Here is a 23,205-nt window from a genome sequence, read left to right on the forward strand (position 1 = left end):
CCAAATACAAATGCGGTTAACATCTATTAGATGTTTTACAGCAGACAGACCGGATATAAACCAAGTTTCCATTTCCTTGGCAACGAAAAGCTTGTGCTCTACTCCTAGTTTGAATGCTGGGTTTGCTTATTTCTATGGAATTGTATGTATAGCGTGGCTAGCCACTTTGATCATTCAGAAATTATCATTATTGTTTCCTAACTAAGCTTTTTATTTTCCTCCACGCTTATAGTAGTATGTAGGCTACATTTTATGCCGTAATCTTGGCTAATTTGCAAACGTCTCCGGGTGCTCGCTACAGTTAGCTAGCCAACAATGTAGCACTACAGTAGGTTAGCGAGATAAACACTATCTAACGTTATAATACTAAAGCTCTGGTAGAGAGACTGTAGGGGATATCACCAGGGGATGCACAGCCCCAGCTTGGTGAACAGAATGACCACGCACAACCTCTGTTGCATTGTAAAGCTAGTTGTTGCTCTGTCTGTACATTTGGCTCATGCGGCAACAGACGCAAGTGTCAGTACCGAACCTCCAGCAACAACTGACAACCAGACCCCCGGCTCCTTTAGCCCGTACAACCCAACCCCTGGCCCTTTCAGCCCGACCACCGGTGGGCCCGCGGCGTTCACTTCTGTTTCGCCAAGTGCGTTTGAACCCACGGATACCGCAGTCACTCAACAGGCGGTTTCTACTGCAACCACCGATGTGACTCCATCCATTGGAACCACCGTGCGAGTCACCGAATCTCTCCCCCCACCTACCTCCGAGCCAATAGTGATGCCAACAGGTTTAACATTTATACACCGCATGTTTAGTGTTTTGCACATCTTTATCGCATGACGACAGATCGTTTAAACTCGGCCCCGTGTGTTTTACAGCGTGTTTGTGTGACTTGACCCCCGCTTTCTGCGACCTTGGCTGCTGCTGCGACGTGTTGGACTGCGGAGTACCTGACCTCAGAACCGTCTTCACAGGTTGTGATGAGAAAGTCATGTGAGTGATAATAATAATAATAATGATGCGTTTCATTTATGGCACAGCCTTAATTATTGAGGGGTGCTACAAGTTTAAAAAGAATAAAACTTTTAAGCAGTAAAAAAATAAATAAAAGAGTCAATAGACAAATAGCCCCATTCACCTGTTTGAAGCTGTGTAACCTTGTGTGTGTGTGTGTGTGTGTGTGTGTGTGTGTGTGTGTGTGTTGCGCTGCGCTCTCCGTGGCCCAGATCTGGAGACTGTGTTGAGAAGTGGCTGATGTTCAGAGCCAACGTGGATCCATCCTTCATCACTGTAACTAACACACTGTTCTGTGTCCAGCTGGTACAAGGTAAGCTGTCACACACAAACCATCATACAACAAGCAACAAGCATAACATGAGCAGCATAACCAGTTGTGTCCCTGTCTCTGTCGGCAGACAACACCACTGCCCCCCAGTCTGTGCCAGTGCCGTCTCAGAAGCCTGCTGTGTTGGACGCCTTCACGTGGCAGCCCCCTGCACACAGCAGCCTCCTCACCAAACACTTCTACAGGGTACAACACCCTTTCACCCTGTTCTTTTACTGCTGTCTTTCATAGAAATGTGTTTCCAGTAAAGTTCTACAAACCATTTACATCCATATCTCCCAACTAAATATTAATTTATTTCAGACATTTAATTGAGTCGACGCTGCTCCTGTTATACCATTGAATCTCTGTCGCTGTGACTGTCGCAGGTTGATGATGTCATCCTGAGCCAGTATGACGGCAGCTCTGCACGGAGCCTCCTCCGCCAGCCGTCTCCCGGCTCTGCCTCCTCCGCCTGCGTCGACCACAACCCTGCCAGTGAGTCAGCACTGTATCACACCTCCCAGGTTACCTGTTACCAGACGGGGCTGTGACATCATCACCCTGCGCCCTTGCGTCTGTAGGGTTCCTGCGGTCTGAGTCTCTGTCCTGCTCCCGGACCCTGACGCCCCAGAGCTGCAGCTCAGACCCTCGTCTCCACGCACGCTCCTACTTCACCAGCCTCAGCCTCGTCAAGGTGTGTATTTGTAGTTTACCAGACATCTGTAACAAGTCCAGGTACGTTACCAGACATCTGTAACAAGTCCAGGTACGTTACCAGACACCTGTAACAAGTCCAGGTACGTTACCAGACACCTGTAACAAGTCCAAGTACGTTACCAGACATCTGTAACAAGTCCAGGTACGTTACCAGACACCTGTAACAAGTCCAGGTACGTTACCAGACACATGTAACAAGTCCAAGTACGTTACCAGACATCTGTAACAAGTCCAGGTACGTTACCAGACGTCTGTAACAAGTCCAGGTACGTTACCAGACATCTGTAACAAGTCAAGACGGGTAGACAGGCAGGCAGGTACGTTGGTATTCTTGGTCCTGATCTTCTCTCCTAGCTGTCTCTCCTAATCCTACACATAAGTAAATCCTAACCCTATCTGAGCTAAACACTCTTATCAACACGATATATAATAATAAAGGATGAACCTCCTGCGCTTGTATGAAACTGCTGCTCTACATCTGCTGTGTTTTCCCTTGGCTGTTCCAGGCTCCCCTTCCTGACTCTGTGGGTGTGTCTGATTCGCTGGTGAGCCCGCTCAGAACAGCGTGTCATTTGCGTGAAAAACATTCGCTCTGTCGCTTGTGTGTTGACTGGTTATAAGGGGCTTCTGTCTTTTGATTGCAGATTCCGGTCGTTCCCCTGTCTGATTGGCCAGAGCCGGGTGAACAAAATGGCTCCTGTCTGAATGTGGTGTCAGAGGTTTGTAAACGGAACATCACAACTCCACCTTTAATAACCCCCTGACAGACCAACTCAGTAACGGTGTGTGTTCTCCTGGGTGGTGCAGGTGGAGTATGTGATCTGGTTCAGTGGCCGAGGTCAGCTGGTGGAGGCCAAGGTGACGGTGGTCCTGGTGAACAGCAGCTCAGACGGCTCTCTCATGCAGACTCACGCCGTCCGCTACGAGGTACCGCAGCACTGTGCCAGCATCCTGAGTCACCACGCTAATAACACCACTCTCATGCTAATAACACCACGCTCATGCTAATAACTCCACTCTCATGCTAATAACACCACGCTCATGCTAATAACACCACGCTCATGCTAATAACACCACTCTCATGCTAATAACTCCACTCTCATGCTAATAACACCACGCTCATGCTAATAACACCACTCTCATGCTAATAACTCCACTCTCATGCTAATAACACCACGCTCATGCTAATAACACCACGCTCATGCTAATAACTCCACTCTCATGCTAATAACTCCACTCTCATGCTAATAACACCACGCTCATGCTAATAACACCACGCTCATGCTAATAACACCACGCTCATGCTAATAACACCACTCTCATGCTAATAACTCCACTCTCATGCTAATAACACCACGCTCATGCTAATAACACCACGCTCATGCTAATAACACCACGCTCATGCTAATAACACCACGCTCATGCTAATAACACCACGCTCATGCTAATAACACCACGCTCATGCTAATAATACCACAGCTGTGTGGGCGCTCATGCTAATTACTTATTATTCATTAAGTAGACACTTTTATCCAAAGAGACATAGACAGAGATATAACTAGTGACATAGATCGCCCAGCAGCAGATCAAAGACGGTGTAGTTGTTCATTATTCTGGTGGTCAGTCAGGGAGCGGTGTGTTACTGAAGACTGCCACACAGCTCTGTTGACATGGCTGATGTCATCTGTGACCCACAGCTGGACACGCCTCCTCCCAACCCAGAGCCCCGCCCTCCTGTGGGACTTCCTGTGGGGTCTCCTGTGATTGGCCAGTTTGGTGAAGCTGTCCAGACTGTATCCTTGGTGAGAGACATCACAATGTGGATGGGGCCAGAGACAACTCCATAGCAACAGAACCTAAAGCTAACGATGGCCATGAGATGCTGTGTTTCCCGAGGTGTGGAGTGTGTGTTTCTGTGAGATGTGGTGTTTCCCGAGGTGTGTGTTTCTGTGAGATGTGGTGTTTCCCGAGGTGTGTGTTTCTGTGAGATGTGGTGTTTCCCGAGGTGTGTGTTTCTGTGAGATGTGGTGTTTCCCAAGGTGTGTGTTTCTGTGAGATGTGTTGTGTTTCCTGACTGCAGCTCAGCTGACGGTTCAGGGGGTGTCTCCAGGGGGGGGGTGCTCCTCTGACCCCGCCCTCCGCACCCCCATCCTCTTCACCCACAACACCTTCACCGGCTGCTTCTTCAGGTACTACAGCACCCACACTGTAGTTTTATAAAGGTAAACGACAGGTCAGCCATGTTGATTTGAAGAACTACAGCCAAGTGGAGGTCACACTCACAGATGCATTCTGGGTAACTTGACTGATGATTGATCACACAGTGCTGGTCAGGAACCTGAAGTCTAAGGCTCTTCTCTCCTGTCTCCCCCCCAGCTCCCCCTCCAGGGCCTGCTCTGTGCTGCGTGGTCAGCTGTATGGGCTCCTGCAGGGCCTGGCCTCCCCTGACCTGGTGGTGATGAACTTCGGCCCGGAGCCGGACTGGGCGCGGGTCATCACCCAGGCGTGTCCCCAGGCCCCGGAGGTCAGTCTGCCTCCAGCCAGCCTCTCTGGAGCTCACTCACACTGGAGTTGTGTTCCACTAACACAGGATGGTCATGAGGATGATGTGGTGTGGATAGTCATGTGGATGATGGTCATATTGAGGATGTAGGTTTAGATGTTCTATCCAGTAACGCCCCCCCCCCCCCTCTCAGGGGGAGTCGTGTGAGACAGGCTGCCTGCTCCCCCACTCCCTCTCCGTGCAGCTGCTGTGGGCACGGCTGGGCCTCCTGGCCCTGCCTCAGAGCTACATCCTGGGAGCCAGGTACCAGTTCAGCTGCCAGCAGCTCCAGGTGTGTCCCTGTAACCCTCTCATCTTACCTGTGTCCCTGTAACCCTCACCCTCTCATCTTACCTGTGTCCCTGTAACCCTCTCATCTTACCTGTGTCCCTGTAACCCTCACCCTCTCATCTTACCTGTGTCCCTGTAACCCTCACCCTCATCTTACCTGTGTCCCTGTAACCCTCTCATCTTACCCGTGTCCCTGTAACCCTCACCCTCTCATCTTACCTGTGTCCCTGTAACCCTCACCCTCTCATCTTACCTGCTGCCTGTGTTCACCCCTGACGACCTCCCTCCCTCCCCAGTGTCCCCTCCTCTCTCCCCTCGCTGTGACCACCGAGGTGACGTTCGTCGACATCACAGCGTACCCAGAACCCCCCAGGGGCCGCTCCCAGCCGGAGTGGAAGTTTCCGTTCGGCTTCTTCTCCCGGGGGTGGGAGGAGCTGGACGGACACACGCTGGACAGCGCCGGCGTCCGTGGAGCCGCGTGGAGCCGCGCGGGGGCCATGCTAACGCTGCTAGTGGCGCTACACATGCTAACCAGATAGTCAAGCACTGTGTGGTGCTACACATGCTAACCAGGTAGTTAAGCACTGTGTGGTGCTACACATGCTAACCAGGTAGTTAAGTACTGTGTGGTGCTGCACATGCTAACCAGGTAGTCAAGCACTGTGTGGTGCTGCACATGCTAACCAGGTAGTTAAGCACTGTGTGGTGCTGCACATGCTAACCAGGTAGTCAAGCACTGTGTGGTGCTACACATGCTAACCAGGTAGTCAAGCACTGTGTGGTGCTGCACATGCTAACCAGATAGTCAAGCACTGTGTGGTTGGTTCTAAACTCCAGACGTCAGGTGGAAGGTAGTGTTTGCAGCAGGAAAGTGTGACTACAGTACATTGCTATAACTCATTCGTTCAACATTTTAACAAATTCTTCTTTTTATAAAATTCCTTAATTTATTTTTGTACATGTTCCTATAATACAGACTTTGCTTGATTACAGTGTTGTGGTGGTTATTTCACTGAGGTAGAGAGAGGGTCCCCAGCCCCCCTGCCCCCCCTTCCTGCTGGCCGGGCCCCCGGGGGGGCTGAGGAGGGTGGGTGGGAGGCGTGTGTCTTGTGGACGTAGTTCAGTAGGTTCACCACACCTGCCGGGGTCATGCCGGGCAAACGGCTGGCTGCACCCAGCTGAACACGGAGCAGAGAGCAGAGGAACACAGCAAGTAAGGGGCAGGAAAACAATAGCTGAACTATTATAAATATAAAGTGTGGCGTGCTGATTGATCTGTACAGTAAGTGATGGAGATGTGTTGAGGCGTGTTCCTCTCACCGTGCTGGGCCGAGCACGGTCCAGGACCTCGCGGACCTCCTGAGAGAGGCCCACAGGCAGGCTCAGGTAGTCCAGGTCCTGGGGCAGCGAGAGACCGTCCTCCCTCCGGATCCTCTCCATCTCCCTCCTCTGCTTCTCACAGTGGGGCCTGTAGACCGCTGGAGACACACACACATGTCACACACACACACACACACACACACACGTCTCTGCAGCTTCATGAGCTGATGCGGTTTAGTGATTTTATATTCGTGAAATTTCATCTTCAGATGCACTGTTGCTCGTTTACCTTCAATCTTGAGTCTCTGTGCGAATTCCAGGTAAGGCGAAAGGCATTCTGGGAAGGCGGAGGCCAGCATTTGGAAGGACACGTCTTTATACTGTAACAGATCCACACCACTGCCAGGAGTGGCAAGTGTCATCGTTACCAAGACAACACCAGTCACCCTCAAAGTTTAGAACATGTAAAGAACTTGAATCCATAACTATCAAGACCAACCTCACATCCTTTCATGTGAGATTTTGACTTGACACCCCAGACACCAGGGGGACAGGGAGAGAGAGAGCCTCACCTCAGGGTGGAGCTCTTGGTCTCACTCACTCCCACGAGGCCCAGCTTGTCCCTCCAGCGACTGGCCGGCAGACGGAGCGAGAGCAGGGCGTCCAAGCCTCCCTGGAGCGCCTCGCTCACCCTCAGCACTTCCTGGTGCCGCCCGGGCGACACGCAGCCCACTTCCTCAAATCCTGGCCGGGTCAAAGGTCACGCAGGGGGGAAATGGTCAGCCGAGGCGCCCTTTGTACTGTCGTCATGACTAGGGGTTGAGGGAATGGATTGAATTGTGGCGTACGGAGCTACTGAACAGTGAGTGTAAACACACAGACCTCTGGGGGTGAGGGTGTAATTCTGGGGGTGAGGGTGTAAACACACAGACCTCTGGGGGTGAGGCGCAGGTCGGCGTTGTCGGGTCTGAGGGACGTCCTGAACTCAGCCCGGCTGGTGAACATGCGGTAGGGTTCCGTCACTCCGCGACCCACCAGGTCGTCCACCAGAACGCCGATGTAGCTCTGGGTCCTGGACAGCGCCAGGGGGGGCAGGGAGAGGGCGGCCCGGCCAGCGTTCACCCCCGCCCACAGGCCCTGCGGAGGGGCAGGACAGGGTGAGAGACTAGGAGGGTGCCACACCAGGCAGAGCATCCAACATATGTCTCAGTACAAGGTTCCAGAACACTCATTAACTCTGGGTTGTAGAACAGAGTACGTAAGGATGGGCGTATAGCTCAGTGGTAGAGCGTTGGAATGCAAATCAAGCTGCAGGTTCATATCCAGGAGGAGAGGGGAGAACAGAGAAGCCTAAAACAGTAGAAACTTTTTTCAAAAATATTTTGTCAAATCTTTCGAATTTCTTTTCCGAAAATATTTTTTCACATAGGTGAACAGAGAAGCCTAGAGTACAATAGTACAGTACCGCAGTCAATCCTCATCAAGTACTCATCAATGTTTTAAAAATACCACCAAATACAGATTAAAACTAAAGTAGCAAGCCTGGCTTGAAAATGTAAGAAAAGAGTATACAGTTAAGTTAAACATTTAAGGGGTGAAAGTAAAAAGTTGTCTGAAAAATAAATAGCAAAGTACTGATACCAGAAAATATTTAAGTATATTAACAAAGTATTCGTACTTTGTTACTTCCCATTTCTGTTTGTTACTTTGGATGATTATGCTAAATGAAGACATCATTATTAGTTATTGTACAGGTAAGGAATCCAGTTTGTAACTGTAGCATTTCCTCCTGTCCTGTGGAGGCGCTGTGGGCCCTACCTGAGCTGCTGCCTCCTCGTACCCGGTAGTGCCGTTGATCTGGCCAGCGAGGAAGAGGCCCTGCGTGCTCTTCACCTGCAGGGAGGGGGACAGCTGGGTGGGACACACATAGTCATACTGCACCCCGTAACCTAGAGACGGAGAGGGAGAGAGGGAGAGCGAGAGAGGGAGACGGAGAGAGGGAGGGAGCGAAAAGAGAGAGGGAGGGAGGGACAGAGAGAGGGAGGGAAGAGAGAGAGGGAGGGACACAGAGAGAGAGGGAGAGAGATAGTTGGTGTAACAGGCTGGTGGTACTGAGGTCCTACCAGGGGTGTGGTATGATGGTGTGGTATGATGGTGTGGTATGATGGTGTGTTATGATGGTGTGGTATGATGGTGTGGTATGATAGTGTGGTGATGGTGTGGTATGATGGTGTGGTATGATAGTGTGGTGATGGTGTGGTATGATGGTGTGGTATGATGGTGTGGTATGATAGTGTGGTGATGGTGTGGTATGATGGTGTGGTATGATGGTGTGGTATGATAGTGTGGTATGATGGTGTGGTATCATGGTGTGGTATGATGGTGTGGTGGAGGTCCTACCAGGAGTGTGTATCTCTGCCCGGTGCAGAGGAGGGATCTCCCTGAGGAGGCGGAGCTGCAGGTCAGGGGGCATGGTCATGGACAGGCCCTGGGGGTACAGGAGGTCGGAGGTCAAACCCTCCGGCTCCAGCCACACTTGGTGCTGTCGCCCCGGAAACCGCAGCACTCGCGACTCGATGGACGGGCAGTACCTAAGACAGACGCCAGCGGCTGTTAAGGTGGAGGTGCGTCAAAGTGTGTGTCCATGTGTCCATGTGCGTGTGTTCACCTGGGTCCCTTGGTGTCCTGCTGGATGTGACAGTTGAGGTGCAGACTGTCTCTCACCACCCTCTCTACCCCAGCTGTGGTCTGGGTGAGATGACATGGCAGCTGCTCCTCCGGCTGCACAACAACACAAAACTTCAACAACACACCTCAACACAACACCTCAACACAACAACACACCTCAACACACCTCAACACAACAACACACCTCAACACAACACCTCAACAACACACCTCAACACAGCAGCTCCTCAGCATCACCACAGCCACACACCCGCCTCTAGCACTGACAACATCTCCATCTTCAGAAGACAACATCAACACACATCATCCTGTTCCTCTGACCCCCGTCATGAAACAAGATGGAGTCTGTTTGTCCTCTGTGGCCCTCAGTAGCTCCTACCTTGCAGTGCACGTGTGTGTTGATGAAGCTGAATGGTGTGGGGTGTTTGTCTGGTTCTGAGAGCTGAGCCAGGGACAGGTCTACCGAGGCCTTCAGGATGCGCGGGGGGGTTCCAGTCCTCAGCCGGCCCACCTGCAGCCCCAGCCTCTCCCTCAGGGTGTTGGACAGCCCAGCGCTGGAGGGGGCGTCCCCCATCCTCCCCCCAGGAGAGTTGGTTTGGCCCATAAAGAGGAAGCCAGACAGGAAGGTGCCTGTGGTCAGTACCACTGAGCTGGCCAGGAGGGGATGGCTTGCCCCCACTAGTGAAGAGGCGACAGCAGGGAGAGAGAGACGGAGACCAAATGTTGATAATTTTGAAAGCCAACATGCTGTACATTTACATGCATTAATTTACCAGGCACTTTTAGCAGACACAACTCTACTTTGAGGCCTAGCCAGCTTCTTACCCAGAGTGACCCCAGTGACTCTGTGTTGCCCTGGTTCATCTGGGAGGGAGTCCGACACCAGCAGCTCCTCCACAGAGCCCTCAACCACCGTCAGCCTGGGGGTGGACAGCAGCTCTGCCTGGGTGGGGGTGAAGGATGGAGGACAAATCAACCAATCTCTCTGCCCCAGACTCCACTAAACGGCCTCCCCAGGGTTGGTCCGGCGGTGCTAACCTGGATGAAGTGGCGGTAGCGCTGGCGGTCCAGCTGGGCACGAGGCCCCCACACGGCCGGGCCTTTGCTGCGGTTTAGGATGGAGAAGTGGACCCCCGCCCAGTCCCCCGCCCGGCCACACAGCCCGTCCAGGGCATCCACCTCCCTCACCAGCTGGCCCTTCCCCACGCCCCCCAGGGAGGGGTTGCAGGACAGCGCCCCTGGGGGGACAGCACAGGCTCAGACACCATCTCATGGACACACTGGGGGTCTCCAGCCCTGCTCCTGGAGAGATACCTGCCCAAAGGGTTTCGCTCCTGCACTAATCTAACACACCTGATTCTAATAATTTGCAGTATGATCGAGGTAACTAGATGGGACGTGATCCCTCCCTCACCGATGGTGTGCATCTTCTGTGTGATGAGGAGGGTCTCTGCCCCCACCCTGGCAGCACCTGCGGCCGCCTCCGTCCCCGCGTGCCCCCCTCCAACCACGATGACATCATACTGCCGCCTGGCAATGCCACTTGCTGGCCGGGCGAGCGGAAGGGACAGGAAGTTGTGTGGAAGCCTCAGGGGCAGTTTCCATGCCAACATGAGAGAGAGAGGGCTGCTGGGAAGAGATGAGGATTTTTTTTTTTTTTTCACAGGTACACTTGCACTTATAGCAGTTCATGTTGTTTAATTGTAACTTGTTTAACTACATGCTCTTATGGTTCTTCCCTTTGGCACTTACTTTGGTTGTTCACAATGTGTGTTTCATGTTTTGGCTACTCGCAATGTTTTGTGGCTATCTCGTTGTTATGATCAGTGACCTATGCACTCTGTAAAGCTCTCTCTTGGAAGTCGCTTTGGATAAAAGCGTCTGCTAAATGAATAAATGTAAATGTAAGGATGTGTTTCTCCCCAGATACTTGGCTCATTCAGGACAACAACCATGATCTCGAGCACCGAGCATGCAGGGTAACTCACCAACCAGTTATTTTCGCAGCAAGGTGGGAATGAACACGGACACACGTATCTAAATGGCTTCCACAATATTTTGGGTGGTCGGTCCACAACTTTTATGTATCTATACATGAAAGGATTAACGTTACTAAACACCAATCCAGTCGTTCATATGGGGGCCGCCATTGCTCTCATGGTCTAAAATCGTAATATAGGAAATAAATGCGCACGATAAATGTGTTGCGTCATTATTGTGACTGTACAACTATCAAACTAAAATGGTTGATATTTGACCAGCAAGATCAGCTACGTCTGGCTATGTATGTTTCAAAGCATGCGTTGTTTAGTTAAAAAATTATTAAACAACTTTGCAACAACATTTTATTTTAAAAGACCCTGTGACACACACTTGCCACGTGTACAGTCAGAAACTATCTGACGGGAAAATATATTTTAGTTGTATTTACCAACACTGCAGTCATGCTAGAAATGTACACATGCACGCTCATACTACTAGGTCAAAGACGCACACGCACGTTCATGTCCCGGTGCCCCCCCCCCCCCCCTCCTCTCCTCTACTCGGTTTACACTCAGCCGCGCGCGGATCGAGTGAACCTACCTCAAGAGGTGGTGACCGACCGCAGGTTTTCATCCAGAAACCTGAAGAATCTACCTTATATTTGCAAGTGACATTACACAAGAATCACAACTTTGATTCGAAGGTTTGAATATCAAGAAGAACGTCAAGGCGACGAAGAGAAGCTAGTAATCTGGACGGAGAGCCGACTAGCAAGTAAACGACGGGACTAACTAGCTGTATAGCATTCAAGCTAATCCGAACGGTCTCGTGTCAATTCATTGCGATTTGTGTTGACTGTGCTGCAACTAAGTAGACACATATTTCAAGTTTTGTTTTAGCAGATAGGTAGCTTGCTATTGCCTTTCATTTGCAAGTAAGACCAGACGCGACTGCTAACTAGCGTAGCAGGTTTTTGAGTTGACATACGCTTTGCTGTTCAGTGTTGGCTTGTTTTCGTAGCTAACGACATTAGCTTGCTAGCAAATCCAACACAAACCGGAAGACATTTTTAATTAAGAGTTTGAAACTATTTTTGTTTAAGTCATGTTGAAACAACAACAGCCCGGCTCTGGCGGACGGAAAACATCTAACGGAACCTCTGGCCCTTCAAGTATGTCTTCCACGGCCAGTGGGATCAACAGCAACAACAGAACACCGATGGGGAGGTGAGTGAGATGGGGATGTCCGCTCAGGAAAGTGCGGGGATTTTCTCGTGTCTTCAAGGCCTACCGGTCAAATCTAATGTGTGGCAAGTTCAGTGGGCGTGTTCTGGAATTAGGAGTCCTTTGACGGCCCTATGAAAGTAGTTTACGCGTGATTGATGGTAGATATGAGCCAATAGGAGTATTTATGTTAAGACTGACGTTAACTGTAGCCGATAGATGGTGTTGCAATGGCGGATAAAGCGTTTGATTGAAGCATCGAGGAACAAATGAGGCACGAGAATGTGGAAGATTGAAAGTGTAACTAACCTAACCTAACTAGCCATTACCCGGACTTTCATAGGAGGGCGTGTATTCTAAACAATTCATTTTAAAGGGGCAGAGAATACATTTTCAGCAGCAAAGATTTTGTGGAGCTAACAAAAGCGCACGATGACTCACAAATGTAATCGCAGAGATTTTCCACCGAACACAATAACAAGGTCACTTTGAATCTTTTTATTTACATACTTTTATAAGTCTTTGAATGTGGTGTTGGTCGCCTGGATGGCTCGAACGAGTCGGTAGTTGTGGACGCGCTAACAGCTATGACCAGCATTGTTCAGTTGGATAAACACGCTACACAATGTTACCACTCTGGACAGAATTATCCACAACGTAAACAGTGCTATACACGTGGTTTCCACTGTAAAACCATGATGCAATCTCTAAAGCTGTATTACGTTGTCATTAGAAAATACGCTTAAGCTAAATGCTGCGGAAACCAAGCCGTGTCGGTTCAAACCAGGTCATGTTTTCAGTGTATTTTATTTACCATAACGTCTTAAATATGAGTTAATTTCCCACCTCTGTTGAGTACTCGCTTTAAAGAACCGCCTTTCCCGGTGTACTGGGTACCTCTCCGTGTATGAAAGCTGACCATAATTTCTCTTGCCCCCCCACAGGAGCAGAACCTCTGTGAAGCCCCCCTTCCAGTCCTCTCCCGTAAGTACAGCTGAACCCCAGCCCAGCCCTCACACAGTACTCCCCTTCTCCCTTACATGCACCACATTCAACCTGCATCCCCCTCCCTCTGAGGACATCTGACCTGTTTCACCTGACTGGGAGGTTACGACAGATGAGGACATGGCAGCCTGCTATGTCACTGTCTAATCGCAGGATCTGTCAGACTGCCTGCTGTGTCACTGCAGCACATGTGATTTGTGTGTCTCTCTGGGGTGTGTGTGTAAAGGTGTTCGAGGGTGTGTACAACAATGCCAGGATGCTGCACTTCCTCACAGCCGTGGTGGTGAGTCATGTGATCCACCTCAGCCTGATGATTCACTGCTGTCCTCCAACCTAGGGGTGACGTTGTCATTGTAGTTCTAGAAGACTGCCACTGTAGTTCTAGAAGACTGCCACTGTAGTTCTAGAAGACTGATATTCTAGTTGTAGAAGCTTAAAAGTCCACCTGTAACATCATGTCTTTCCTCTCTCCCTCTCTCCCTGGTGTCTCTCTCCCTGGTGTCTCTCTCCCTGGTGTCTCTCTCCCTGGTGTCTCTCTCCCTCTCTCCCTGGTGTATCTCTCCCTGGTGTCTCTCTCCCTCTCTCCCTGGTGTCTCTCTCCCTGGTGTCTCTCTCCCTCTCTCCCTGGTGTGTCTCTCCCTGGTGTCCCTCCCTGGTGTCTCTCTCCCTCTCTCCCTGGTGTCTCTCTCCCTCTCTCCCTGGTGTCTCTCTGTCTCTCTCCCTGGTGTCTCTCTCCCTGGTGTCTCTGTCCCTGGTGTCTCTCTCCCTGGTGTCTCTCTCCCTGGTGTCTCTCTCCCTGGTGTCTCTCTCCCTGGTGTCTCTCTCCCTGGTGTCTCTCTCCCTGGTGTATCTCCTCTATCCAGGGTTCTACCTGTGATGTCACAGTAAAGAATGGCAGTGTGTATGAGGGCATCTTCAAGACTCTCAGCTCAAAGGTAGGAAACACACAAACACACACACTGGTCCACACAGCTACCAAGCTGAGATGATTAAACTCACTAAGCATAAAAACCGCCCACCCGTGGAAGAGCAGCTTCTCAGTATCATAGCTGAGAGAGGTCTCCTCCTCCTCACTCTACCTCCCCCTCTTTGCCCCACCCCCAGTGTGAGCTGGCAGTGGATGCTGTCCACAAGCGTGGGGGGGAGGAGGCCCCCGCCCAGGCCCCCCCTCGGAGAGAGGACATCACAGACACCATGATCTTCAGCCCCTCAGACCTGGTCACCATGATCTGCAGAGACGTGGACCTCAACTTTGCCACCAGAGGTACCAGACAGAACCTGAACAACTGTGTTTAATTAGAGATTCCATGTGTTTAACATGGTAGATCATTTGGCCCCAGATCAAGAGGTCGCAGGTTTGAATCCCCCTGGGCTTGCTGCGGGCCGGCTGTGACTGTGTGTTTGTGTGTGTGTGTGTGTGTGTCAGACTCGTTCACAGACACCAGCATCAGTGGCAGCAGGGTGAACGGGGAGCACAGGGAGAAGGTGTTGCAGCGCTGGGAGGGAGGAGAGCACAACGGAGAGACCTTCGACCTGGAGAACGATGCTGTGAGACTCTCACACACACACACACACACACACACACACACACACACACACACACTCACTCCTATATGCTGATGTCACTTCCTGTCTCCTCAGTCCAACGGCTGGGACGCCAGTGAGATGTTCCGCTTTAACGAGGTCAACTACGGAGTCAAGTCCACCTACGACTCCAGCCTGTCTATGTACACGTGAGTACACACACACACACACACACACACACACACACACACACACACCTACGACTCCAGCCTGTCTATGTACACGTGAGTACAAACACACACACACACACCTACGACTCCAGCCTGTCTATGTACACGTGAGTACACACACACACACACATCAGGTCTGACTGGCCCGATGTTCCCTCCATCTCCTCCATCCCCCTCAGTGTACCTCTGGAGCGGGGCAGCACGGAGGGCTTCAGGCAGCGGGAGGCGCGCGCCGCACGCCTGGCCAGTGAGATCGAGTCCAGCCCCCAGTACCGCCAGCGCGTGTCTCTGGAGAACGAGGAGGGGAAGAGCGAGGAGGACAAGTATAGCGCTGTGCCACGGGAGGAGAGGGAGAGGGGGAGGGAGAGCCCAGGCGTGGTCAGCAGGTCAGACACACAGGACAGCTCTGGTGGATTCTTTCACGTTTATAGAAATACACTTAATTAAAGTTCACTACTGTGTCAGTACTGGGATGTCTGAGTAACACTTATCTCTTATCACTTATGTCTCTCTTTTTGTCCCGATCCCTCTCTTTCTCCTTCACTCTCTCTCTCTCGGTCTCTCTCCCTCTCTGTCCTCCCCCCCAGGGAGGGCAAGTATGTGCCCCTCCCCCAGAGAGCGAGGGAGATGGGCGTTCCAGGCAGCGTGAGAGGAGACAGGGGAGAGAGAGGAGACAGGGGGGAGAGAGGAGACAGGGGCCCTGGCGGGCCTCCCTCACACAACCGTATGAGTGTGGGCTACCGCTCCAGCGGCCCGCCGGCCTCCCCCAGACCGCCTCCAGCCTCCGGCCCCCAACCCCCCCCCCTCAGAGCGCAGCAGCCCTCTGCCTGGCCGAGGCTACGGCCCCCACCTCCCCCAGGGCAGCCCCAGCCCCGGCCCAGCCTCCCCCCCCGCCCCACACAGCCACGCCCCGCCGCACGCACACTCGGACACGGGAAGACCAGTCAACGGAGGTGAGTGAGAGTGAAGAGTTAAAGTTCCGGAGTTGCACATGCGTGTGCGTGGATGTTGTAAGCAACGATGCAGACAGAACCTTGTTTGTCATGGTAACGAGATGCCCAGGGATCGTCATGGTGACTGGGTGTTGTACTTGTGTTGTGTGCAGTGTCGTCCAGGACCTCCCCCAAGGCCCAGAGGCCCCAGGCCAGCAGGACGGGCCGCTCCTCCAACCCTCCCGCCCACTCCACAGGTGACTACTGGACACCAGGACACTGTTGTAGTCTATACTACAACAGTACACTGTATACTACAACACTACACTGTATACTAGGATGCTCTGCTCACTGTGCTTCTCTTGAAACCTCTCTAAAATATTGAGCTGTGACACCAACCATTCATCCTTTAACATTCAAGATGGTAACCCTCTCCTCCACCTCCCCTCTCCTCCTCCACCTCCCCCCTCCTCTCCTCCACCTCTCCTCCTCCACCTCCCCCCTCTCCTCCTCCACCTCCTCTCCTCCACCTCCCCTCTCCTCCTCCACCTCCCCCCTCCTCTCCTCCACCTCCCCCCTCCTCTCCTCCACCTCCCCTCCTCCACCTCCCCTCTCCTCCTCCACCTCCCCTCTCCTCCTCCACCTCCCCTCTCCTCCTCCACCTCCCCTGTCCTCCTACACCTCCCCTCTCCACCTCCCCTCTCCTCCTCCACCTCCCCTCTCCTCCCCCCTCCTCTCCTCCACCTCCCCTCTCCTCCTCCACCCCTCTCCTCCTCCACCTCCCCTCTTCTCCACCTCCCCTCTCCTCCTCCACCTCCTCTCCTCCTTCCAGCTTCCCGTTCTCCCAGGTCCACCTCGTCCCAGGATTCTTTGCCCTACCTGGACACGTCCTCCGTCTCCATGCCCGCCCACAAAACCTCAGGCCCTGCCCCTTCCTTCACTGCAGACGGTAACGCTCCTAGGTCACTTCCTGTCAGTCCCAGAGCAGGGTGCTGTTGTGTCCTCCTATAAGAGGAACCCTACAGAGCAGCTGTCTGTGTGGATGGATGATTAGATATGGGTTGATGGATGTATAGACAGATGGATGTATTAGAGGTGTATATTTGATGGAGATGTGTGGAGCCAGTTGTCCAGTTGCTGATTGGCTCCTGGTGTGTGATCTCCAGTGAACGAGATCCTGAGTGAGGCTGCCAAGGAGAGATCAGCAGAAAGCCCTGGCACAGAGGACAAGACCAGCACTGGTGAGGAAGGGGAGGGGAGACCAGCACTGGTGAGGAGGGGGAGGAGAAGGGGGAGGGGAGACCAGCACTGGTGAGGATGGGGAGGGGAGACCAGCACTGGTGAGGAGGGGGAGGGGAGACCAGCACTGGTGAGGAGGGGGAGGAGAAGGGGGAGGGGAGACCAGCACTGGTGGGGAGGGGGAGGGGAGACCAGCACTGGTGAGGAGGAGGAGGGGAGATCTATATATATTATTTTTTATATTATTATTTCTTAAAAGTAAGAAAAAGGTAATATATTTGAACATATAACACAACAACAAATATATATTAAAATATTCAAAATGTGTAGATTGTTGTGTTGCACACGACACAAACATTTTGTAGAATTTATTTCAAAAATAAGTTATTTTCAAAAATCATTTTACGTAAATATTTTTCTTGTTGCCTTCCTCCATGGTAGCTTTGTCGACTATCTTACGTTTATTCTCCTCTCTCCTCAGCTCCATCAGTCCAACAGAGGTCTCAGATAGAAGAACTGCGCAAATTCGGAAAAGAGTTCAGGGTAAGTCTCCTCCTACCCCTTTCCTCCCCCTCTCTTCCTCCTCTCTGTTCTGTAACATCCTCCCCCTCTCCTCCTCCTCTCTGTTTTGTAACATCATCCTCTTCTCTGTTCTGTAACATCCTCCTCCTCTCTGTTCTGTAACATCTTCCTCCTCTCTGTTCTGTAACATCCTCCCCCTCTCCTCCTCCTCTCTGTTCTGTAACATCCTCCTCTTCTCTGTTCTGTAACATCCTCCCCCTCTCCTCCTCTCTGTTCTGTAACATCCTCTTCTCTGTTCTGTAACATCCTCCCCCTCTCCTCTCTGTTCTGTAACATCCTCCCCCTCTCCTCCTCTCTGTTCTGTAACATCCTCCTCTTCTCTGTTCTGTAACATCCTCCCCCTCTCCTCCTCTGTTCTGTAACATCCTCCCCCTCTCCTCCTCTGTTCTATAACATCCTCCCCCTCTCCTCCTCTCTGTTCTGTAACATCCTCCCCCTCTCTTCCTCCTCTCTGTTCTGTAACATCCTCCTCCTCTCTGTTCTGTAACATCCTCCTCTGTTCTGTAACATCCTCATCCTCTCTGTTATGTAACATCTTCCTTCTCTCTGTTCTGTAACTTCCTCTCTGTTCTGTAACATCTTCCTCCTCTCTGTTCTGTAACATCCAGCTCCTCTCCTGTGTCTGGTCAGCGAGCTGCAGGTGGTACTAGGGAGACAGATTCCTGATCTGTGTGAAAGGTGATTTGACTTTTTCCTCCCTCTCTCCTTACCTCTGTCTCCTCCCTCCTCAGTTGCAGCCAAGTGGAGGCGGAGCTAGTGCGTCCGTAGTCCCACCCACAGACCCGGCCCTGCCCGGCCCCTCCAAGCCCTCCCCCTCAGACCCCTCCCCCCCTCCTGATCCCAAGCTGCCCCCCGCCTCCTCCCCCTCCCTGCCCCCCCCCTCCCAGGACGCCTCCCCCGGTGCTGGGCCCGGGCCTGACAGGCAGTCTCCAGGGATGCCCCAGCCTGCCAGGACCCCAGGAAGTGAGGAAGCCAGACAGGAAACAGAGGAGCGGGGCGAGGGTGTGACTGAGTAAGTGGGGTCCGTTTTGGTCTGGGTGGATGCTATTGCTAATTTTAGTGCTAATATTATGTGAGCTGGGTGGATGCTAGTGCTAATATGATGTGATGTGGGCTGGGTGGATGCTAGTGCTGATGTGATGTGATGTGAGCTGGGTGGATGCTAGTGCTAATATGATGTGATGTGGGCTGGGTGGATGCTAGTGCTAATATGATGTGATGTGGGCTGGGTGGATGCTAGTGCTGATGTGATGTGGGCTGGGTGGATGCTAGTGCTAATATGATGTGATGTGGGCTGGGTGGATGCTAGTGCTAATGTGATGTGGGCTGGGTGGATGCTAATGCTAATATGATGTGATGTGGGCTGGGTGGATGCTAATGCTAATGGTAGATCCAGTCCTCTAACTTTGCTCCCTGCTCTCCTCAGGCAGGTGAAGAAGTCCACCCTGAACCCCAACGCCAAGGAGTTCAACCCCGTCAAACTCCCCATGCCTCTGGTACGCCCCGCCTCCTGCCCCGCCCCCCAGGATATATCTGATGATGCTGTTATAGTGGGGGGTTAAAACTACCATTTAACACTGTGTGTGTGTGTGTGTGTGTGCAGTCTAAGCCAAGCTCGGCCCCCACCCCTCCTAGACCGACCCCCCCCAGCCCCTCGGTAATGCTGCAGCATCCTGGAGGACAAGGCCCCATCTACAACACCCCCTACCTCTCCTACGTGTCCCAGATCCACTCAGTACAGGTACACACTGAGACAGGCCCTCACTGGAAGCTAATCCTTAATGTGCCATTGTGGCGACCTCTCACTCCTCCTCTCCTCTCTCCAGCCCCCACAGATGTACCAGTACATGTCTACAGTCAACCAGGGCAAATACCCCCGAGCCAAAGGTATGTGTTTTCACCTCCTCTCCACCTCCTCTCCTTCTCCTCTACTCCTTCTCCCCCCCCCTGTAACATGCTTGCGTGTAAAAAGGGCTATACAAATAAATTTGATTTGATTTGTAACCCTGCTTTCTGTGTTCCAGGCTCCGTGGTGGCCCAGCGCCCCGACCACGGGCCCTCGGCCCCCCCAATGCTGCAGGCTGCAGCCTCAGCCGCCGGCTCCCCCCTCGTGGCCTCCCCCTTCCAACAGCCCTACCTGCAGTACAGCCCCCAGTACAGCCAGCAGCAGCTGCTGCAGAGCATGACCCCCTACCCCGGACAGGTGAAGAGGGGGAGGGAGGGAGGGAGGGGAGGAGGGGTGGGAGGAGAGGGGAGGAGCTTTAATGATCTCAATCTTTCCTTCTTTCACTTACATCCTTTCTGTCTGTCTCCCTTTCCTCTCCTCCCCAGATGTACTCCATGCTGCAAGGGGGAGCCAGGATGCTGAGCCAGGGTGGGGGCCACCCCCAGACCATGGGCCCCCCAGGGGCCCCCCAGTTCCCAGTCCAGGGTGAGGGCCCCCCTGGCCCACAGCAGGGCCTCTATGGTGAGACAGATCACCTACATTCTTCAAACATTCTCTGTCTTCAGTCAGAAGCTGTTCCTTCTGCAGTAGAGGTGTCACACAGTTTAGACTCCCTAACTGGACCTCAACAGTAACAGTGGTAAAACATGCTGGTCTGGTGGCAACCTGTACTGGTTACCTGTACTCAGGGCGCCAATGGCGTGTAGAGTTTTGGGCTGGCGACTAAATTGTGTCCGACGCTCCGCCATTTGGCGAGTGAAATTGCGGAGTACAGCTCCCGACTACCGTGCCCGTCATGGTAAAAAAAAGAAGCTTGCAACGCCAACACGAACAGTTGTGCGCGCATCTAGGTGGCAGAAAACCGGGAAGATAGCCTTTATAAAACCTAGAGAATGACACCGATAATACAAATAGTTAGATTTAAAAAGACAAAAAAGGTTGAGGATGGTAGCATTTAAGAGAGAAAGCAATTCCCCATTGATCTGTCACATCAGAATTTTGATTTGGGTCACGAAAGTCTTTAAATTTGAGTGAGTGCGTCGCCAGATAGACGGCATTGTCTTTACTAGGCAGTAGCCATGTCTCTTTCTTGGTCGCGTCATGTCACATGTCAAGTTCATACTTTTACAGTTCGGTCAATTCTACAACAAAAGTTTTACACCAAAAGAGTCAAGCAGGGCATTTCAACAGATATGGGAATTCTTCTTTTAGCCAGCTAGTCCGATGCAAAGAACAAACCTCATGGACAAGGACAACCCATCTCTCATTGAGCAAGAGGAGTAGTAAGCTCCTGGAACCCCCTGAATTAATACATTATTTCAAAAAGTAAAATTGGTTGATTTTGTTAATCCATTCTGAGAGTGACTTACAATGATATTAAAATCATAGGTAAAGGTTGTTTATGTCAAACAATTTCAGAGTACGTCTGAAATGCCAGGTTTAATTTTGGCCGGTAAAAAATATTATTGTCTGGTAATTATTTTCATCTACCAGCCATTTTGGCTGGTAAGCCAAAAAGTTAATTTCGAGCCCTGTCTGTACTGGTTACCTGGACTGGTTACCTGGACTGGTTACCTGTACGGGTTACCTGTACGGGTTACCTGTATGGGTTACCTGGACTGGTTACCTGATGCATCTCTCCCCCTCCAGCCCCCCAGTCCTTCTCCCATCACAGTGGGCCGGTGCACCAGCCCCAGCCCTCCAGCACCCCCACGGGCAACCAGCCCCCCCCCCAGCACACAGCCCCCAGCCCTGGGCAGGTGAGACACACACATTTCAGTCATCTTGTCAGACTTATGAGCTCGGCATGGTTGTTGCTGACCTAACAAACCCTAATTCTCTCTCTCCCCTCCCCCCCCCCTCCTCCAGAATGCCCAGTCAGGCCCCCAGCCTCAGCCTCTGTACCACTCGGGGCCCTTGACAGCCCCCAACCCCTCCAGCATGCCCCAGGGCCACACCTCCCCCCAGGCCTCCTACCCCCTGCAGGGCTACAGCCTCCATGGACACCAGGGCATCCCCCACTCATACCCCCTGGGGCAACTAGCACAGGTAGCTACCCCCTGGGGCAACTAGCACCGCTAAAGTGACACTAGGTAGCCTCCAGGGTTGGTTGTGTCGGCCGTGGTGTCCTCTGGTCGACAGGTTGTATCAGAGCTTCTTTAACTGTTTCCTGTCATGTGACACTGAGAACAGAATGGAGTTCTCCCCGGTCATCCTGATGTGCTAACTCCTCCCCTCCTGTGCTAACTCCTCCCCTTCTCCCGCCCCCTCCTGCGCTAACTCCTCCCCTTCTCCCACCCCCTCCCAGGCCCACGTCCAGGGGGGCATGCCAGGCCCCCACCAGGCCCACGGCCACCCCCAGGTGGTGATGCTGCAGCCCCCTCCCCAGGGGCATGGCTCTGTGCCCCAGCACCCTCAGCAGGGCCCCCACCAACACTTCTACATCCCCCAGGGTACGCTGCCATACACACACCATACATACATACACACACCACACACACCATACATACATACACACACACACCACACACACACCATCTACATCTGCCCTTGAGTAACGTGTTAGTTTGTCTCTCCAGCCATGCAGGTACAACACCCTTCCCCCTTCCATCCTCCTGGAAACTAGACCACCCCAGCCCTCCTCCCCCCCAGAACAAACTACCCTACGCTGGACCACCTCCCACCCCCCTGCCATCCTGGAGGAAGAGTTTCTGCTGCAGCTCCCTCTCTGTTCTGAGTGAGGGAAACCAGAGGTGACCACGATGAAGAGCAGAAGACCACAGACCTTCATCCTTCCTCTCCTCCTCCCTCTTCTCTCCTCCTCCCTCTTCTCTCCTCCCTCTTCTCTCCTCTCTCCTCCCTCTTCTCTCCTCTCTCGTCCTCCCTATTCTCTCCTCCTCCCTATTCTCTCCTCTCTCCTCCTTCTTCTCTCCTACTCCCTATTCTCTCCTCTCCTCCTCCCTCTTCTCTCCTCCTCCATATTCTCTCCCCCTCTTCTCCTCCCCTTGTCTCTCCCCCTCTCTGTGCAGGACAGGAGAAGCGTCTGGGGATAATGATCTCTGTGAGAAGGATTCAGACGTTGGAGGAGGAGGGACACTTTGTCTTAAACACGTCCCGCTGTTTTGCCTCCTGAAGCCTCCTGTTTCTTCATGTTCCGGGAGCGAGGAGAGCTAGATCTCTGGCACAGATCAGGGAGGGGCTTTTTAAACGAAAAATTTGATCTGTTTTTGTTTTTGTTTTTTAAGCTGTGTTCAGTACTGAAACTCCCCATCCCTTCCCCACTTCTTCTCTCATAGGGAAATACAAATAATAAAAAAAATAAAGGAAAATACAAAAAAACTATTAAAACAACAATGACCAAAAAATAAAGTTTTAAACTTAACTACAGAAACCTTTTGTTTGGCTTCATTACATTATTTATTTGACGAACAAGACACAACTGGAAGACCAACATTGGTGATTCAAAGTCAGCAGATATCGGACATCTTTCATAGAAACTCCTCCATACAGTCAACACTAGTCTAACTTTCCGTGGGAACTACGTTTACAACATTCCCAGCAGGCTAGGATACTTGCCATCATTTGTGGCATTTCAACATCATTGTCATTAAACTATAGCTTTGTGTTAGTTATATATCACTTATGTAAACCCTA

General features: G+C 52.1%; 3 protein-coding genes across 5 annotated transcripts; 2 read left to right on the top strand and 1 right to left on the bottom strand.

Annotated features, from left to right (window-relative positions):
• Positions 1–96: 96 nt before the first annotated feature.
• Positions 97–5,872, top strand: LOC136950940 (tectonic-3-like). Its single transcript, XM_067245469.1, has 14 exons — positions 97–790; positions 882–996; positions 1,230–1,330; positions 1,419–1,534; positions 1,717–1,825; positions 1,912–2,024; positions 2,554–2,592; positions 2,692–2,766; positions 2,855–2,974; positions 3,745–3,840; positions 4,133–4,236; positions 4,424–4,571; positions 4,744–4,881; positions 5,177–5,872. The coding sequence occupies exons 1-14, from the start codon at positions 409–411 to the stop codon at positions 5,417–5,419; spliced, it is 1,899 nt and encodes a 632-aa protein (XP_067101570.1). The 5' UTR covers positions 97–408; the 3' UTR covers positions 5,420–5,872.
• mto1 (mitochondrial tRNA translation optimization 1) lies at positions 5,800–11,002 on the bottom strand. 3 transcript variants are annotated; one of them, XM_067245468.1, is made up of 13 exons: positions 10,877–11,002; positions 10,303–10,514; positions 9,927–10,126; positions 9,714–9,831; positions 9,268–9,566; positions 8,869–8,981; positions 8,601–8,791; positions 8,019–8,149; positions 7,133–7,337; positions 6,773–6,944; positions 6,490–6,599; positions 6,201–6,358; positions 5,800–6,058 (listed from the first exon to the last, which is right to left on the bottom strand). In XM_067245468.1, the coding sequence occupies exons 2-13, from the start codon at positions 10,499–10,501 to the stop codon at positions 5,885–5,887; spliced, it is 2,070 nt and encodes a 689-aa protein (XP_067101569.1). In that variant the 5' UTR covers positions 10,502–10,514; positions 10,877–11,002; the 3' UTR covers positions 5,800–5,884. The 3 variants fall into 3 exon arrangements, with proteins under 3 accessions (XP_067101569.1, XP_067101567.1, XP_067101568.1); XM_067245466.1 differs by having other exon boundaries at positions 10,303–10,517; XM_067245467.1 differs by lacking the exon at positions 10,877–11,002 and having other exon boundaries at positions 10,303–10,529.
• A 455-nt stretch (positions 11,003–11,457) lies between these two features.
• LOC136950661 (ataxin-2-like protein) lies at positions 11,458–23,016 on the top strand. The gene is given in 25 exon segments (XM_067245104.1): positions 11,458–11,645; positions 11,974–12,097; positions 13,039–13,078; positions 13,326–13,382; positions 13,963–14,034; positions 14,204–14,363; positions 14,526–14,647; positions 14,741–14,832; positions 15,033–15,239; positions 15,441–15,650; positions 15,652–15,806; positions 15,959–16,042; positions 16,618–16,734; positions 16,952–17,026; positions 17,506–17,567; positions 18,338–18,618; positions 19,033–19,102; positions 19,210–19,347; positions 19,433–19,493; positions 19,631–19,809; positions 19,938–20,073; positions 21,202–21,311; positions 21,421–21,600; positions 21,860–22,004; positions 22,131–23,016. Coding segments are annotated over 24 exon segments (2,922 nt in total). The 5' UTR covers positions 11,458–11,645; positions 11,974–11,975; the 3' UTR covers positions 22,178–23,016.
• The last annotated feature ends 189 nt before the right edge of the window (positions 23,017–23,205 follow it).

This window comes from Osmerus mordax, chromosome 10, assembly GCF_038355195.1.
Source record: "Osmerus mordax isolate fOsmMor3 chromosome 10, fOsmMor3.pri, whole genome shotgun sequence".
NCBI classification, from domain to species: domain Eukaryota; kingdom Metazoa; phylum Chordata; class Actinopteri; order Osmeriformes; family Osmeridae; genus Osmerus; species Osmerus mordax.

What these genes read in the sequence shown, in the direction of transcription:
- LOC136950940 (XM_067245469.1), top strand. Translation starts at nt 409, where the DNA reads ATGCACAGCCCCAGCTTGGTGAACAGAATGACCACGCACAACCTCTGT. An exon ending in GTCTGAATGTGGTGTCAGAG is followed by an intron (nt 2,767 to 2,854) that starts GTTTGTAAACGG and finishes TGGGTGGTGCAG; the next exon opens with GTGGAGTATGTGATCTGGTT. An exon ending in CGTGTCCCCAGGCCCCGGAG is followed by an intron (nt 4,572 to 4,743) that starts GTCAGTCTGCCT and finishes CCCCCCTCTCAG; the next exon opens with GGGGAGTCGTGTGAGACAGG.
- mto1 (XM_067245468.1), bottom strand. Translation starts at nt 10,501, where the DNA reads ATGTTGGCATGGAAACTGCCCCTGAGGCTTCCACACAACTTCCTGTCC. An exon ending in AGTCACTGGGGTCACTCTGG is followed by an intron (nt 9,567 to 9,713) that starts GTAAGAAGCTGG and finishes CCTCTTCACTAG; the next exon opens with TGGGGGCAAGCCATCCCCTC. An exon ending in ACCGTGCTCGGCCCAGCACG is followed by an intron (nt 6,059 to 6,200) that starts GTGAGAGGAACA and finishes CTCCGTGTTCAG; the next exon opens with CTGGGTGCAGCCAGCCGTTT.